The 16,262-nt window shown below is 49.7% G+C and overlaps 1 protein-coding gene and 1 long non-coding RNA gene across 2 annotated transcripts in view; one reads left to right on the top strand and one right to left on the bottom strand.

Moving 5' to 3' along the window:
• LOC106506763 overlaps window positions 1-790 on the top strand; it is a 77,043-nt gene extending 76,253 nt beyond the window's left edge. The window contains exon 11 of the long non-coding RNA XR_001302304.2: window positions 711-790. This is a non-coding gene — a long non-coding RNA (uncharacterized LOC106506763). The remainder of the gene's footprint in view (window positions 1-710) is intronic.
• FAM180A (family with sequence similarity 180 member A) lies at window positions 700-15,793 on the bottom strand. Its single transcript, XM_003484013.4, has 3 exons — window positions 13,986-15,793; window positions 4,320-4,420; window positions 700-2,249 (listed from the first exon to the last, which is right to left on the bottom strand). The coding sequence occupies exons 1-3, from the start codon at window positions 14,059-14,061 to the stop codon at window positions 1,905-1,907; spliced, it is 522 nt and encodes a 173-aa protein (XP_003484061.2). The 5' UTR covers window positions 14,062-15,793; the 3' UTR covers window positions 700-1,904.

Here is a 16,262-nt window from a genome sequence, read left to right as displayed (position 1 = left end):
TATTCCAAGATCAGACTTGCTGCCACTTTAGCTTCCAGAGCCCAGCTGCAAACCTCAGAGTGGCTGGATAGATCTCTGAGCTGGTGAAGAATCTTTATTAGAACCCAGGTGTGGAGTTCCCGTTGTGGCTCAGTGGTTAACGAATCTGAATAGGAACCAGGAGGTTGTGGGTTCGATCCCTGGCTTCGCTCAGTGGGTTAAGGATCTGGCATTGCCGTGAGCTGTGGTGTAGGTTGCAGACTTGGCTCAGATCCCAAGTTGCTGTGGCTCTGGTGTAGGCCGGCATCTACAGCTCTGATTGGACTCATAGCCTGGGAACCTCCGTATGTCACGGGTGTGGCCCTAGGAAAGACAAAAAAAAAAAAGAACCCAGGTGCTTTACTGCTAGCAGAAGCCCTCATCTATTAACTCTTTTTTTTTTTTTTTTTTTTTTTTTTTGGCTTTTTAGGGTCATACCTGTGGCATATGGAAGTTCCCAGGCTAGGGGTCCAATCGGAGCTACAGCAGCCGGCCTAGGCCACAGCCACAGCAACTCCAGATCCAAGGCTTAGCTGTGACCTTAACCCACTGAGCAAGTCCAGAGATCAAAGCCACGCACCCTCATGGATATTAGCTGGGTTCGTTAACCGATGAGCCCACAACGGGAACTCCCTATTAACTCTCATTTAACAAACCATTAGAACAAGACTCACTGTCTTCTTTTTTTTCAGCAATGGCCTGATCGTAAGGAAGAACAATCAAAAAGGGCAAGTTACGTTGGTACCAAGGAAAAGGGCACTCTTACAGGCTGACAGCAAGGAAGGCAGCAGAAAAACTCACACAGGTGCGGACTTAGCAAAACCTGGGGCCTTTCAGGGTTGGTACCAACAGTCTGGCAGAGCTGTCGGGTCTAGGTGTCCTCCCTGGTCACATCTCATGGTTGATGACTGTGGGAAGTTCAGAAGTAGAAGAATCTCAGGATGATCTTATCTAGCTCCTTCATTAGAACGTTTCCAAGATACTAAATAAAAGCTTAAGGCATTTTATGTGAATACTTTAGAAAACACATCCAATCGCTATTGCTAAAATGGAAGCTTTGGTATTTGAAAGGGTAAAATTCTGTCCTCTGAAAGTCACATTTATTTGAAGCACTTAAATCTCTGGGGATGCTGGGCAATTTTAGCATGAGGCTAGGCAGGCCTGGCTGTTGGTGTCACCTCTTTTGTTAGGCTGACTCTCTCCACGTTAGCTTTGTTTCTCGGTACAAAATGCAACGCATGACAGTCGCATTTCTGTGGGCCCCCTCTGTGTTTCTCCAGCTTTCAGAAAAGAAGAGTCTAGATACATGGGTACATGACTGATGTTCTGACTGATTCTTCTTGGTGGCTTTTGGAAGAGTTGGGAAATACATCCTTGGTTAACAATGGATTGATTGGGCGTAGCTCTAGTTGCTTACTACAGAACTGTGGAAAGATGTTCATTCAGTCGAGTACCCTGGTCTCTTAGGACCAAAGAAATCTGTCCCCCACCTTCCTGCCATGCCCAGGCTTCTGTGCTGTCGCCCCCAGCTCTGTTCTCACAAATGTGGGTGTTTGTGTCACATTCACTCAGTGTCGAAGCATATCTTAGATGCGTACATGTCACCAGGCAAACCGTTTGGCCTCTGGAGGCATCTTGAATGGTCACTCCAGCCTTTTTTTTTTTTTTTTTTTCCAGCCCAGGTCACATTATGATATGAATCACAATCTTGTGCTTGTTAAGAAGTTAAGGGGCAAAGAGCATCGGGCTTTCTTATTTTATCTCTGTTACTCTGAGTTGGTGGTATGTGTTTTGAGGCTGGTCTCTAAAGGGAGTTGAGAATGAAGACTTTCTGGATTACTGTGTGTGCTGGTCCCTGCTCTGTGGTCCTGGTGCCGGCCAGTCTCTCAGGGAGATGCTCTGGGGCCTGAGGACCGCATCAAGTCATGCCTCAGGGCCTGGAAGAGGCTAAGGAGGGCCTGGGCCCAGACGTCCTTCTGATGCCCTTGGGACAGAGCTGTGCGGTAGGCCACGTAGGCCAGGGTCAGTGCTGTCCTTTCGAAGTCCTCTTTCTTGAGGACACCGGGGTGGCTGGAGAGGCTGGCGCTCAGCCGGCGGATGTCCGGGATGCTCTTGGGGATCACGTCATTGCAGATGGTGTGGAAGTCGGCGGCCTTCCGTAGGGAGGCCAGCTCCTCGTCCTTGATGGAGATCTTCAGGTCGGGGCCGATCTCCAGTTCAGCCAGCAGGAACTGAGGAGAGACACAGGGTGCGGAAAGGCATGAGGCTTTTTTTTTTTTTTTTTGTCTTTTTAGGGCTGCACCCACGGCAGATGGAGGTTCCCAGGCTAGGGGTGAATCGGAGCTGTAGCTGCCAGCCTACGCCACAGCCATGCAATGTGGGATCTGAGCCTCATCTGTGACCTACACCACAGCTCATGGCAACACTGGATCCTTAACCCACTGAGCAAGGCCAGGGATCAAATCCCTGTCCTCATGGATGCTAGTTGGGTTTGTTAACCACTGAGCCACGATGGGAACTCGGGCACGAGGCATGGTTGAGGGCACCCGTGGATTCTGATCACGTGTAGTTATGTAGGGAGTGGCTCTGCAAAGAGCTCTGGAATCAAGAGGTCAGGGGCCCAGTTTCAACTGTCCCACTAACCGGGTAACCTCGGATGAGTTACTCCTCTCAGTGTCCTTTTCCTCTTCGTGAAATGATGAACAAGCACAGTACTTCACCAGGAGATTGCGAGGAGTAAATAAGACAAATACGGGTGTCATCTGACACTGTGCCTGATACAAAGCCACTGTGTAAGTGGCTATTTGTGTTTCTAGTGTCCCGAATCAGCTGCTTCTTCCCTTTCTCCCTCTCACCCACTAAAGATCTTCTAAAGCACAAACTGACTGTTTTGGAGAATTTAAAACTAGAAGCTGGGAATTTGAAAGATGTAGACAATGGCACCAGGAATTAAATGGGCTACAGATTTGTCCTTGTTTCTCACCTGTGCTTGAAGGTTAGGGGGTGGGGTCTGTCCCCCCTCCCCAGGCTCCTGCAGTGCCAGGCCCAGATCGGAAACCTAAGGAGTTCCCATAGTGGCACAGTGGAAATGAATCTGACTAGGAACCATGAGGGTGCGAGTTTGATCCCTGGCCTCACTCAGCGGGTTAAGGATCCAGTGTTGCTGTGAGCTGTGGTAGGTGCAGACACAGCTCGGATCCCACGTTGCTGTGGCTGTGGCATAGGCCGGCGGCTACAGCTCCAATAAGACCTCTAGCCTGGGAACCTCCACGTGCCATGGGTGCAGCCCTAAAAAGACAAAAATACAAAAGAAAAAGAAAAAAAGAAAAGAAACCTAAGAAGTACCTCTTGGACTCCGAGTCCTAACTCTCCTCTCTGTGGCTGGCTTCCCTCGGCTCTAATCCATCCTCCACGCTCCTGTCTGTTATCTTCCCTAAAACAGATCTGTTTAGAAAGATCCTCTGACTCCTGTGTTCACAATGTGGCGAAGGCTCTGCATTTTCCAGTTTGTTCCCTGAGGCAGGATTTGAAATTCGCTGCCTGGCCCAGCTGCTTGGCTGCAGCGGGCTGTCTCCTTCTTGGCCAGACTGTCCTGGTACGTGAAGGAAGTCTCACGATGTCAGAGCAGGAGGGGAACTTTGGTGATCGGTGGAGACCCTCACTTAACAGCTGAGAAGGTTCAGGCCCAGAGAGAAACAGTGGCCTGTGCAAGGTCACGTAGCCGATAGGCGGCAGAACCAGAACTAAAGCTCACATCTTGACCCTGGAATTTTAATCCATGAACCAAACCAAGCAGCCTTGGGAAATCTACCCATGGTTTGGAGAAGTGGGTCTGGGTGGCAGAGGTGTGACAGGCAGAGGAAGAGAGCCTTTGGGGTGGCTCCAGGCTGTTGAAAACGGGTCTGTCACACTGTGAAGTTGCCGAGACACAGTTCCACTCAAACAATAGATTTGGCATTGACTGAATGCTGCCGAGAAGTCCTGGCGGGGGGAAGACCACCCACCCTGCAGCTTGGGTGCTGGTGGGGGCACCTCTGGGCTGAGCCTAAATCTCTAATTTTGCCTCCACTGAACTCTTGATGCCATCTTGCTTGGGACAGCCTGTGGGAAAGGAGAGGAGGTACCAGGAACACCTTCCTCTGGGTTGGGCAGGATTCCACAACCTCCACAAACAGGTCTAGGCAGTCCCCCAGGTGGCAGAGGCCACTTATTTTCGAGGAGTCAGGTCACTTCCCCGAAAAACATAGAGAAGGAGCAATGCCTTTGGGTGACACGAGTGGCCCACTGTGCCCTCTGCCTACCTCATAGAGCAGTTGCACTTCCTCCAGGGAGCTCTGCAGGATGGGGTTCAAGGGCACAGACGAGGACCTCTTTGGCCGGTGGGCTGCAGGGAAGAGCACAGCTGCAAGAAAGCAAGAATGAGCTCTCGGGGCTGCTGTGAGCACCAGCTTCTCCCTCAGGGGAGCCCGAGGTGAGCCAGCCAGTCTTGAAGGCAACTGACTTCGAGTGCTGGTGGACACAAAGAGGAAGAGGTGACAGACAGCCCCTGTGTGTCCCAGAGAGCTCCCAGGCATGTCCGATGTTACTGTTTCACACCAGTACTTTCAAACCTGGCTTCACATCAGAATTATCCCGAACAGTTTTGAAAAATATGTATGTCTAGGGAAATGTATACCCAAGCATTTATGTTCAAACAGAAGAGAAATGAGTAAACCAATGCCACCCCTCCTCCCAAGTTTAACAACCTCCCTAATACTACGGTTCCCTCATAGCACTGCACATGTCAGTGCTTTGTCAGTGAGCAGTTTGCTGGCTTATGTTTATTGACCCTTTTAATTGGAGACTCAGACTCCTGGCTACTCCCCAGCCGTCCGGGGAGAGCTGCCAAGAACCCATGCACACGTGACAAAGTGTAGGAAGAGAGCTGCACAGCCCCCGACGATGTCTCTCAGGTGTATGGAGCCAAGCCCAGACCTCCCCCAAGGGCCTGATTCAGAAATGCATTTGGTGTAAAGTCAGTGACTTGCCACTGTGGCTCCTCAGTGGCTGCATCTAGAAGTGGCAGTTGGAGGAAGCTGGGAGGGATGCTAGAGGTAGAGGGGTACCAAGAATTAGGAACTGATTAAGACACATGAAAGAGAAGGACAGAGTATGGCAGAGTGTAGGAACAGTCATAATAAATTGCACTTCTCCAGGGTTGTATCAGACTGAGAGCAGACAGCCCCTCTGAGTCTCAGGACACTATGCGGAAAGGATCGACCAGCCTGCCGCCAGCTCAGAGAAAAAGGGGCAGCTTCTTCCAGACACTTGATTGTGATCTACTAGAAAACTAGGCAAGTAACTGTGAAAATTGGTGAAACTTTGAGGTAAGTAGCGCCCCCTGAAGTTGTGCAAAGCTGAATTTGCATAATGACACATGACAACTTTGCTTCATCAGAAAGGGGCTGGAGTTTCCTTTGCTGCTTGGTGGTTAACAAACCGGACTAGGATCCCTGAGGATGCGGGTTGGATCCTTGAGGATGTGGGTTCGATCCCTGGCCTCACTCAGTGGGTTAAGGATCTGCCTTGCCATGAGCTGTGGTGTAGGTCGCAGACGTGGCTCAGATCTGGCACTGCTGTGGCTGTGGTGTAGACTGGCAGCTGTAGCTCTGATTTGACCCCTAGCCTGGGAATCTCCCTATGCTGCAGGTGTGGCCCTAAAAAGCAAAAAATAAATAAATAAATAAATAAATATACAAATAAAAATAAAAAAAAAAGAAAAGAAAGGGGCCAGGGATGTCCAGAGTACTGTGTTGAAGAAGGGACCTGCATTTAGAGGGATTTAGAAGGATTTCTATCAGAAGTGATCACAGTAAAACATCTTCCACATAAAGGACATTTCCTGAAAAGCCCACTGGTTGGAATCTCCCACCTCCTGGAAAAGCTGGTTGGCTGTAGAGTTGCTTTCTCTGTGATCCATGTATACTGTAGCCCACAAGTTCTGCAGGGACTAGGATGAAATGCGCTTTCAGGCTTCTGCACACCAGGTGGAGCCTGGCAGGCTTCCAGGGTGCACGAGGCAGAGCTGTTAGCAAACCATGTCCCTGCATTGAAGGGGACCTTGATGGACAGAGTGACAGCCCTGCCTCCCCAGGGCCATCTTGGGGGACGGAGCCTCTCAACGCTATAGAATTATTTCCTAGCTCAGAATTTTAGCAGAATTTGCTCTCTTTGCCAAAGAGCCCATTTCCCACAGAATCATAGATTTTAGGGCTGGCCTCTGCTCACTCATGGCCTCTGTCTCCAGTAGGGCACAGGAGGGCGAGGCATCTCCTACTCCTTGCTTTTGCGATCTTGGCCAAATAGAAGAATCACCTAGAGCGCCTACGTCCTAGCTCCTGAAGTTCTGATTTAAGTGACCAGGGTATGATTAGGACAGTAAACTTTTTGAAAGCTTCCTAGGTGCTTCTAATGGCAGCCAAGGTTGAGGATCAGAGGCTGCTTGACCTAAAGCTGTGAGCAGGAGCTGGCCCAGCTCAGTTTGTCTCAACCTTGACTGTGCGTTAAAACCTCCGGGGAGCTTTTAAAACCTAAGTGCCCAAGGCCACCTTCCAGGCAGGTTCGTGGGCATCTCTGGGGTGGATGTAGGCCTCAGGACTCCTGACCCCAGGTCTTACAACCGGCAGCAGGGTTATGACTGCTGGGCTATCCAGACCCACTGCCCAGGAGCTGATGCCCTGCTAGTAGCCGGGCTTGGTCCACCCGAAGGGCCTCACAGGGGCATCGGAAGAGACCAAGGCTCTCTCGTGTTCTCAGAGACAAGAGCGGAGCCACAAAGAGGGGTGTATTTTGACCCTGCTTTCTCCTTGATGGGAGGAGACACCAGGACCAGAACTCATCCCCGACCAAGATGTGGCCCGTTTCTTCCCCCGTGACCCTCTCTTCTTACCGTGAAACCCCTTGTCAGGGTAGGATCTGAGCCGCCTTCTTGACTTCAGCTCGCTTACTGTGAAATTAAAGGTATTGTTCCTTTTTAAAAAATTCACACCGCAGCAGGTGGGGGGATAGGAGGGAACAAGGTCCTGGGCCCGGGGCCCTTTGTGCTGCCTCCTGGGAAGTTATTCACGGCCAGCCCTGTCTTTCCTCGCTCAATTCTTTCCCTGCGAACAGCCGCTCCCTTCAGCTGCTTCCTTTAACGGGCACCCCCCAGGTGGACCCCTGGTTCTCAAAGAGCTGGGCAGAAAATGCTTCTCAGAAGAGCGAGCTTCACAATGGGAACATTGTTTCCCATAGCCCTTGCTCTATGGTTTTTAAACAATAGGGGTTGGGAGAAAAGTGTTAGAAATAAGTTGTCAAGAAATAACAACAACAACAACAACAACAAAAAAGACAAAAGACAAAGACAAAAAAAATAAAAAAAAAAAAAAAAAAAAGAAGGGGAGTTCCCGTCGTGGCGCAGTGGTTAACGAATCTGACTAGGAACCATGAGGTGCGGGTTCGGTCCCTGCCCTTGCTCAGTGGGTTAACGATCCGGTGTTGCCGTGAGCTGTGGTGTAGGTTGCAGATGCGGCTCGGATCCCGCGTTGCTGTGGCTCTGGTGTAGGCCGGTGGCTACAGCTCCGATTGGACCCCTAGCCTGGGAACCTCCATATGCCGCGGGAACGGCCCAAGAAATAGCAACAACAACAACAACAACAACAAAGAAAAAGACAAAAAAAAAAAAAAAAAAAAAAAAAAAAAAAAAAAGAAATAAGTTGAGCCTCTGGTCTAAGGCTAAACATTGCTTCAGAAAGCAGGCATGGGGAGAGAGCCTAGAAATGGCAAAAAGATGGACCCTCCCCTTCTTCCCCTCCCCCACAGCCTCCCCCACCTTCTGCAGGTTCTCCTCAAGCTTTAGACCAGACCTGCTTCCACATGGCTAGAAAAACAGCCCTGTTGCTCGAGGAAGTCTTTCCCTGGGACCCAGTCCCAACGCCTCCCCATCCCTGGCACCTGCTCCTCATCTGCTGCTCCGTCTTCCCCAGCGTGCCCGTGCTCAGGCCCAGACCTGGGAGTCATCCTTGCCCCTGCCCTTTCTTGCACATCCCACACCCAGTGAATCAGCGAATCTTGTGGGCTTTACTTGCAGAATATATCTGGGACCCGGCTGCTTCTCACCACATTCCTGCTTGCCTCCTGCTCTAAACCTTGAGCGTGTCTCCTAGGAGTGTCTCTGCTCCCATCTTTGGCTCCTACACTTATTCTGTTCTTAACACGGCAGTGAAAGAGATTCTGTGAAAGCATGTAGGAAACACAGGTTGGATGATGTCCGTTCTCTGCCCAGAGCCCTCTATGGCTTTCCGTCTCACTCAGAGCAGGAGCCAGAGATCTTCGGATGGCCACCAGGCATTGCAGACTTGACCTCTTCCTACCCCTTGCAACTCATCTGCTAGTATCCCTGGCTCATGCCCCTCCAGCCACAGGCCTCCTCACTGTTCCTTGAGCTCACCACGCATGCTTCTGCCACAGGGCCTTTGCACTTCTGCTCCTTCTGCCTGGAATACTCTCTTTGGAGACTGTGTGGCTGGCTCCCATGTTTCCTTCAGGTCTTTTTTTTTTTTTTGCTTTTTAGGGCTGCAGCTGAGGCATATGGAAGTTCTCAGGCTAGGGGTCAAATTGGAGCTGAAGCTGCCGGCCTACACCACAGCCACAGCAATGCCAGATCCGAGCCATGTCTGCAACCTGTTACATCACAGCTCACGGCAATGCCAGATCCTTAACCCACTGATTGAGGTCAGGGATCCAACCCACGTCCTCATGGATGCTAGTCGGATTTGTTGACCACTGAGCCACAACAGGAACTCCTCCTTCAGATCTTAAGTCATTTTCTCAGTGGGGCCCTCCCTGACTACCCTATTTAAAATTATGATCTTTTATACTCTATAATCGCCCTTACTTTTTTTTTTTTTTTTGTCTTTTTGCCTTTTCTAGGGCCACTCCTGCGGCATATGGAGGTTCCCAGGCTAGGGGTCTAATCGGAGCTGTAGCCACCGGCCTATACCACAGCCACAGCAACTGGGATCTGAGCCTAGTCTGCAACCTACACCACAGCTCACAGCAACGCCGGATCCTTAACCCACTGAGCAAGGCCAGGGACCGAACCCGCAACCTCATGGTTCCTAGTCAGATTTGTTAACCACTGAGACACGACGGCAACTCCAATCTGCCTTTACTTACTTGCCATTCGATGAACCAGCTGTTTTATTTTCATGTCTTTATTGTCTGTTTCCTTTCATTAGGAATGTCAGCTCTACAAAGGCCTGGGATTTTGTCTGTACTGTTTACTGCTGTATTCCCAGTGCCTAGCATCCTGCCCATGACTGTTTGTTGAATGAATACGCAATCCCATAGAAACACATTAACCATCCTTGTTATTAAACTCCATTCTCTTCAGAATGTTTCACTAAATCCTCCTTTAACAGGGTGATTCTGGAACTTGTTTGTGGTTACAAGTCCTGGCTGATTATCAGAAAGTGGATGTTGTCTTCTGTCTCTGTCACACCCTCCTTTATCTCTGAGGAGCCCCTGTGCCTGCCTGGGAGAAGCTACTTTTAATTCTCTTGGGCAAGGCTGGCGCCTGTCTTGCTCTCCATGCCTTAGCTCCTGCAAGCTTTCTTGCCCAGACCTAAGGGCAGAAGCCTCCCTCAGTGGAAGAGTCTATTTCTGTTTTGAGACTGATCCTCTTGTTGATTTTTTTATAACCTGGGATAAAAATCTCTTCTTCCCTTCCATCTCCCAAATACATTAAAAAAAAAAAAAAAAAAAAAAAAAAAAAAAAAAGCGCCCAGAACAGGAGTTCCTGTCATATCTCAGTGGTAATGAACCCGACTAGTATCCAGAGGACTCGGGTTCTATCCCTGGCCTTGCTTAGTGGGTTAAGGATCCAGCGTTGCCGTGATCTGTGGTGTAGGTCGTAGACACGGCTCGGATCCCACGTGGCTGTGGCTGTGGTGTAGGCCAGCGGCTGTAGCTCCGATTCGACCCCTAGCCTGGGAACTTCCATATGCTGCAGATGTGGCCCTAAAAAGACAGTAAAATAAAATGAAACCCAGAACAGTGTTAAGGCTGATGGTGGTTTCCGTGTAACTGCACAGCATCAGTTTTAAAGAGCTCATTGGAAAGGATTCAAAGTGTAGACATATCAAGCCAAAACACAATCACAATTGAAATGAATCAGTTGAAGTGACTCTGTGGAAACAGCAGTGGGTGGGTGTGGAAAGGAAACGCTCTTTCGTGAAAGATCTTTTGCCAGATTCTACTGATGTCATTCACTTTTTTGCTCTGGGGCCAGCCCTTTAGAAGCACAGTGATATTCGGAGGGAGCCGGGATCTTGGCCCCGTGTGTTGAGGTCCTCTGGAGGGCTTCTGAAAGGGCTGCTGTGAGTCAGCTCCCCTTGGCCAGAACATCCCACCACCAGGGTGAGCCCGGGGCTGCTGGGGGCACCTGGCAGGCATGGAGAGGCATGAATGGATGCCGCAGTAGACTGGGTTGGGAGTAAGATCCAGCTCAGAGCTTCCAGCTGAGGATCCGGGGGCGCGTTAACGTCTTCCCACCCTCCAGCTTTCTTACCTGTAAATGGTTAGCCTCGCCCCTGCCACATGCCCTGACTGTGGAGTGATGGACGCAGTGCATGGTATACTTGGTGATGCTGGACCAGGTCAGTCAACACTGAACACCGACCCTGGGCCCTTCCCTTCATGGAACATTTACGACTGAACACACACACACAACACTAAAGCATACATTTTCTGAAGGGTCATTCTTCCTTATTAAGCTGGGTTTAAAAGAAATAACGTATGTATTGAATAAAAATGAGATATTTATAGGAATTAATAGATACATTGCATACGTATTTTTTTAAGACTGGCTGGTTCCCCTGGCCTGCCCTGTGGTGCGCTGGCAGGACCTGGGTGGGGCTGGGACCTGGGCCAGGTATGGCTGGCTTCCTGGCGGCCTCGCTAACCACAGGTGAGTCACTTGGCCTTAGTCAAGCAGGTGGGGCTGGACCAGCCATCCTGGCACAAAAGCTGCCTCCCCGGGGGGAATCCTAGAGAGCGCTTCTGAGGGAGAGGCTGGAAGGACAGTAGGAAAAAAGACGTCCTGATGGCAGGATGTATTCCTTTTGGTTTTCTTCTATATGTGGAGGCAGAGGGTGGGTGAGGGTGGAGGCTGGGGTGGTGCTGAGGGGGTGGGAGGAGGATTTGGTAGGGAGAGGTCTTCCTCAGATTGTTTCCAAAGGAAATTCTAAATTAGACCTCATGTTGGGGTGGGATAAGGTTGAAGGTGAAGGGAACAGTTAATACATTTGGAAAAATTGGCTTTTCTTTGGGTGTGACTCCCATTCTGTCTTTAAAAAATGGCAGTTGTGCATTCCTTTTCTTTTGCCATTTCTTGGGCTGCTCCCGAAGCATATGGAGGTTCCCAGGCTAGGGGTCGAATCGGAGCTGTAGCCACCCAGCCACGCCTAGCCGCCGACCACAGCTCACGGCAACGCTGGATCCTTAACCCACTGAGCGAGGCCAGGGATTGAACCCACAACCTCCTGGTTCCTAGTTGGATTCATTAACCACTGAGCCACGATGGGAACTCCTGTATTCCTTTTCTTTTTTAAAATTTTAATTTTTTTTTTTCTTTTTAGGGCCGCACTGTGGCATATGGACGTTCCCAGGCTAGAGGTCGAATCAGCCCTGCAGTTGCTGGCCCACACCATAGCCACAGCAACATGTATTTCTTTTATGATTAGAAAAAAATGTTAAAAATGAAAAAAAAAAGCAACTACGTGGAAGATTTTTGATGATGGTTGGGAGGGCTTTGTATCATCTGCTGGCTCTGAACACTGGGATGAACCACTAATCCAGCACTTGACACCAGCTGCCTCGCCGTGGCCTCTGCTTCAGCTGCGTTGCTTTTGTGTTTTACAGAGATGGTTATCATTACTTGGGGGGGGGGAACCTTCCGCGGTGAGGAGGGGTGGGGCTGGAGCTGCTGCTCCCAGGATGTTGCTATGGAGCCCTCGAGACCTCAGACTTTCTTTGATGAAACTTTTCTGGTTTTTTTTTAAGTGGTAGGTAATAGCTGACATTCACATAGCTCCTCATCTTTTACCAAGTGCTTTATTTACATGTGGAACACATCCTCCCCGGATAAAGCGGTATGGGTCAGTTTTTGTTTTTGTTACTATGTTACCTCTTCGGAACTAAAACTCAGAGAGGTTAAGAAACTTGCCACACATCACATAGCCATTTAGAGGAAGATCTTAAGTCTTTCCATTTCTTCTATGTTAGCTTATGATGCAGCTCTTGTGTTTCCAAGGCTTGTAACACATCAGTTTGTCTCATTTGGCTTTCTGACAGCCTGTGCATTAAGGAAAGGTGGGTATTATCACCCTTTTTTTTTTTTTTTCTTTTTAGGGCTGCACTTCGGCATACGGAGGTTCCTAGGCTCGGGGTCCAAAAGGAGCTACAGCTGCTGGCCTACACCACAGCCACAGCAACTGGGGATCAGAGCCATGTCTTTGACCCACACCACAGCTTACGGCAAAGCTGGATCCTTAACCCACTGAGCAAGGCCAGGGATTGAACCACAGCTCTGTGGATCCTAGTCAAGTGCCTTAACCACTGAGTCAGGAAGGGAACATCCTATCATCCTTTTTTAATAGGTTAATTAAGGAAGGCCCCCAGTGTCACACACGGGTAAGTGGCAGAACACAACACCAAGGTCCCTTTGCTCTGTGCTTCCAATCATTGCACGTAAATTTGTACACAGAGTGAGCAGGAAGTTGTGTCTGTGTGTCTCTGTGTGTGATGTTTACCAGAAAAAGAGGGAAAATGCTACATTCATTATTTGCCTCTGGGCAACAATCATTTCACAGCCCAATTCAGACAACTGGCAAGTCCCTAATCTCAGGTTTAACAAATGAGGGAATGAAAGCTCTAATAAGTGCTGTCAGTAGTTTTGGCTTTTCTTGATTTCAGATCCATCTGCTCCGTTGTTTTACGCCCAGCCCGGCAGCCCCTTCCTTCCCTGACACTCTCTCTCAGAACCGGGGGGCTCATCCCGCTGCTGCCCTGCAGTCTTCACCCTGTTTTGGATCTCGAGAAACACCAGTGAGACTGACTTTATTTTTTTCCAGTTCTTTCCAAGAGAGAGACCTCAGTTGACTTTAAGCAGCAGAAAGATTTCAGTTCCGCTCAGCGCGGAGTGGTCAGCCCTCTCGGTCCCTCGCTCCCTAAGTGATAAACCCTTGCTGTTTGGAGGTGCTGTCGGTGTCTGCCCACAGGAACCAGGAAAGATGCCAGGCCGGCTTTGAGATGCTGTATCCCGAGGGAAAGAAAGTCAGCGTTTGGGAGAAGCCTTGCTGGGCTCTTTCCTTCCCAAGGGGGGCTGGCTGGGGCGCTGGAAGTGGCAGCCAGGCGGACCCGAGGATGCTGAGGGGTTGCGCTTCCATTCCCGTCACCGGGCTGGCTCTCTGCAGCTGGAAAGATGTGTCCACTCCTGCTCAGGCAGCAGCATGGAGACCTCCACGTGGACAGCACCCCCAGCCAGGTAGCAGGCTGTTTGCCAGCCAGCACCTTCCTCCTGTCATGTTAGCATCAGTCCTGGGCACCTGCTCTCTGCGCCCCCTTCCCAGCTGCAGCCGCCTGGGGGAACTCGGCCGAGTCTGTCCACTTCTGTGAAGCTAGGACACCTTCCTCTGGCCTGTCAGAAAGGGATGCTCTCTGCCTTCTCCACCTTGACCCAGTTCCCTCAGCGGCTCTGATTTTTTTGGTATCATTACCCTTTAGCATGTCGAGAAGCATAAAGCAATGGGCAGAAAGGAGAGAAAAGGAGGGAGCAGGGTTTCTAACTTCCTCCTGCCCCCTCCACTTTTACCCCCCTCCCCCAAATTTCCTAATCATATTGGGGAAAGAATAAGGAGCATCAATCAAATAAATCAAAAGCAACTCACCCCTGCTCCACCTGTGGGACAGAGTGGCCTGAGCATCATAACACAACAGCAGAAGCAGCAGCGTCTTCCAACACATCTTTTCCTCCGAAAAGGTGCAAAGTCGTCTTCCAACCAGTGGGACCCCAGGAGCCCCAGGTATGCCTGTACTGGTCCTCGCAGTGCAACAATATTGATCTTACTGCCCTTCCCTTTCCGGACGTGCTGAGATGCCCTCTCCTGCCCTAGAGGGGTGGAGGCAGGGGGCTGCCTCCTGGGGAGGGCAGGAGTGGGACCTGTTAAGCTACTCTCTCCGGGATTGGGGCCCTGAGCTTCCACAGAGAGACTCTGTTTTTGAGCACATCTGGAGTGACTCACGGGCATGTGATCTCCTTGGCAGTGGGGTGGATAAATATAATTTCTGTACTTGAGTTCCATGTGTTGGATGCACCCACTGGAATTTTTCTTTAACAAACAGACTCGCAGAGCTTGTTAGAGAGCCCGGCAAAGAGCTGGCTGCTGTCCCTGTCCACACACACACCCCAGCGCCAGAGGCGAGGGCTGCAGCAAGAGCCCAGAGTCTTGCTGGGCTGACGCCGGGGCTGAGAGCCCAGAGTGGCCTTTGGGACAGCAACGTCATTGTGGTGTCAGGGCTGAGTGTCACTTGTTCTGAAACAAGTGACAGTGATTCATTTCTCTGTGAGATGGTGATTTCCTTTCTTTGGATATATTCTCAGAAGTGGGATTGCTGGATCATATGGTAGTTCTATTCTTAATTTTTGGAGGAGCCGCCATACTGTTTTCTGTAGTGGTTGTACCAATATCTATTATGGGAATTTCCGTTTATATTCGTGGAGCAGAAATGAATCTAACTAGCATCCAAGAGGATGCAAGTTCGATCCCTGGCCTTGCTCAGTGGGTTAAGGATCTGGTGTTGCCATGAGCTGTGGTGTAGGTCACAGATGAGGCTCAGATCCAGTGTTGCTGTGGCTGTGCATAGGCCAGAAGCTGCAGCTCTGATTTGACCCGTACCCTGGGAACCTCCGTATGCTGTGGGTGCGGCTCTAAAAAGACAAAAAATATTTTATATTCCTATGGACCAACAGCGCTCAAGGCAATTTTTTCCACCCCCTTACCAACACTTGTTATCACTTGTCTCTTTGATGACAGCCATTGGTAACAGGTGTGAGGTGATAGTTTGTGCTTTTGATTTGCATTTCCTGACGATGAGTGAGGTGGAGCACCTTTTCAAATATCTGTTGACCGTTGTTTGTCTTCTTTAGAAAAATGTCTGTTCAGTTCCTCTGCCCATGTTTAAGTTGGATTGTTTGGTTGTTTGCCATTGAGTTGTATAGATTATTTATATATTGTAGATATTATCCCCTTATCATATATATATGATTTGCAAATATGGTCTCCCATTCCATACCTCGCCTTTTCATTTTGTTGATGGTTTTCTTTTCTCTTCTGTGTTCTTCCTTTTTAAATTTGTGAAGCTTCCCAGAGGACCTAGCCCAGGGCTGGGTGCTCTGTAGCTGCCCACAGAGTATGTGTTGATTGATGCTGAAGCTGAGAAAGCTTCTGTAACCCCTGTTCTTTTGCCAAGAGAATTCCTGTGAGCGAGGAGGTTGCTGGGGAAGGAAGATGGACATGACTGGCCTGGCCACTGGGAAACCATGACCAGAAGTCACAGTCTTGGCCGCTAGTCCTGGACTTTCTCATCTGTAGACACAAATCATCAAACAGTCCCCTACCAATTACTCAACTCGGATGAGGATTAGCTTTTGGATTTGGGTTGGGGGTGGGTGTGTTTGTAACTCATTTCATTTTGTGAGATGATAAGCCAGGCCCTGTCTTCTGCCACTTCACCTGAGCAGCAGGAGGCGAACACATACAGTTTCTCCCGGAACTTGGTGGAAGTCTTGGGAAACCCTGGCCTAACACATGATTTTTTCTTTTTTTTTTTACTCTCTTCATGTTTTTCTTGTTCTTTCTGCAGTTCCATGCCTACTGGTTAAGACTGGCAAGCGAAAGGAAGCCCTGCCTTTTGTAACAGCCCAGTAAACCTATAGCAGAGGAATGCTACAGAGCTGTTGATCATGTGGAAAGTGCTTTTTATGGGGGAGGGCGGTTCTCCTTTGGGCAACAGTTTTCAAGTGCATTTTACCTCTGAATCCCCACTGTGTGTCTCTTGTTGGCACCATCTTTCGTTATGTCTACCATTTACTGAGTTCTGACCATGCACCTATTTAATTTCATTCAATTTTCACAGCCATTCTGTTCAGTGGATGCTGGAATAGA

Source organism: Sus scrofa, chromosome 18, assembly GCF_000003025.6.
Source record: "Sus scrofa isolate TJ Tabasco breed Duroc chromosome 18, Sscrofa11.1, whole genome shotgun sequence".
Lineage (NCBI taxonomy): Eukaryota > Metazoa > Chordata > Mammalia > Artiodactyla > Suidae > Sus > Sus scrofa.
The sequence above is the reverse complement of the archived record's forward strand: the minus strand, read 5'-3'. Positions and strand labels throughout refer to the sequence as shown.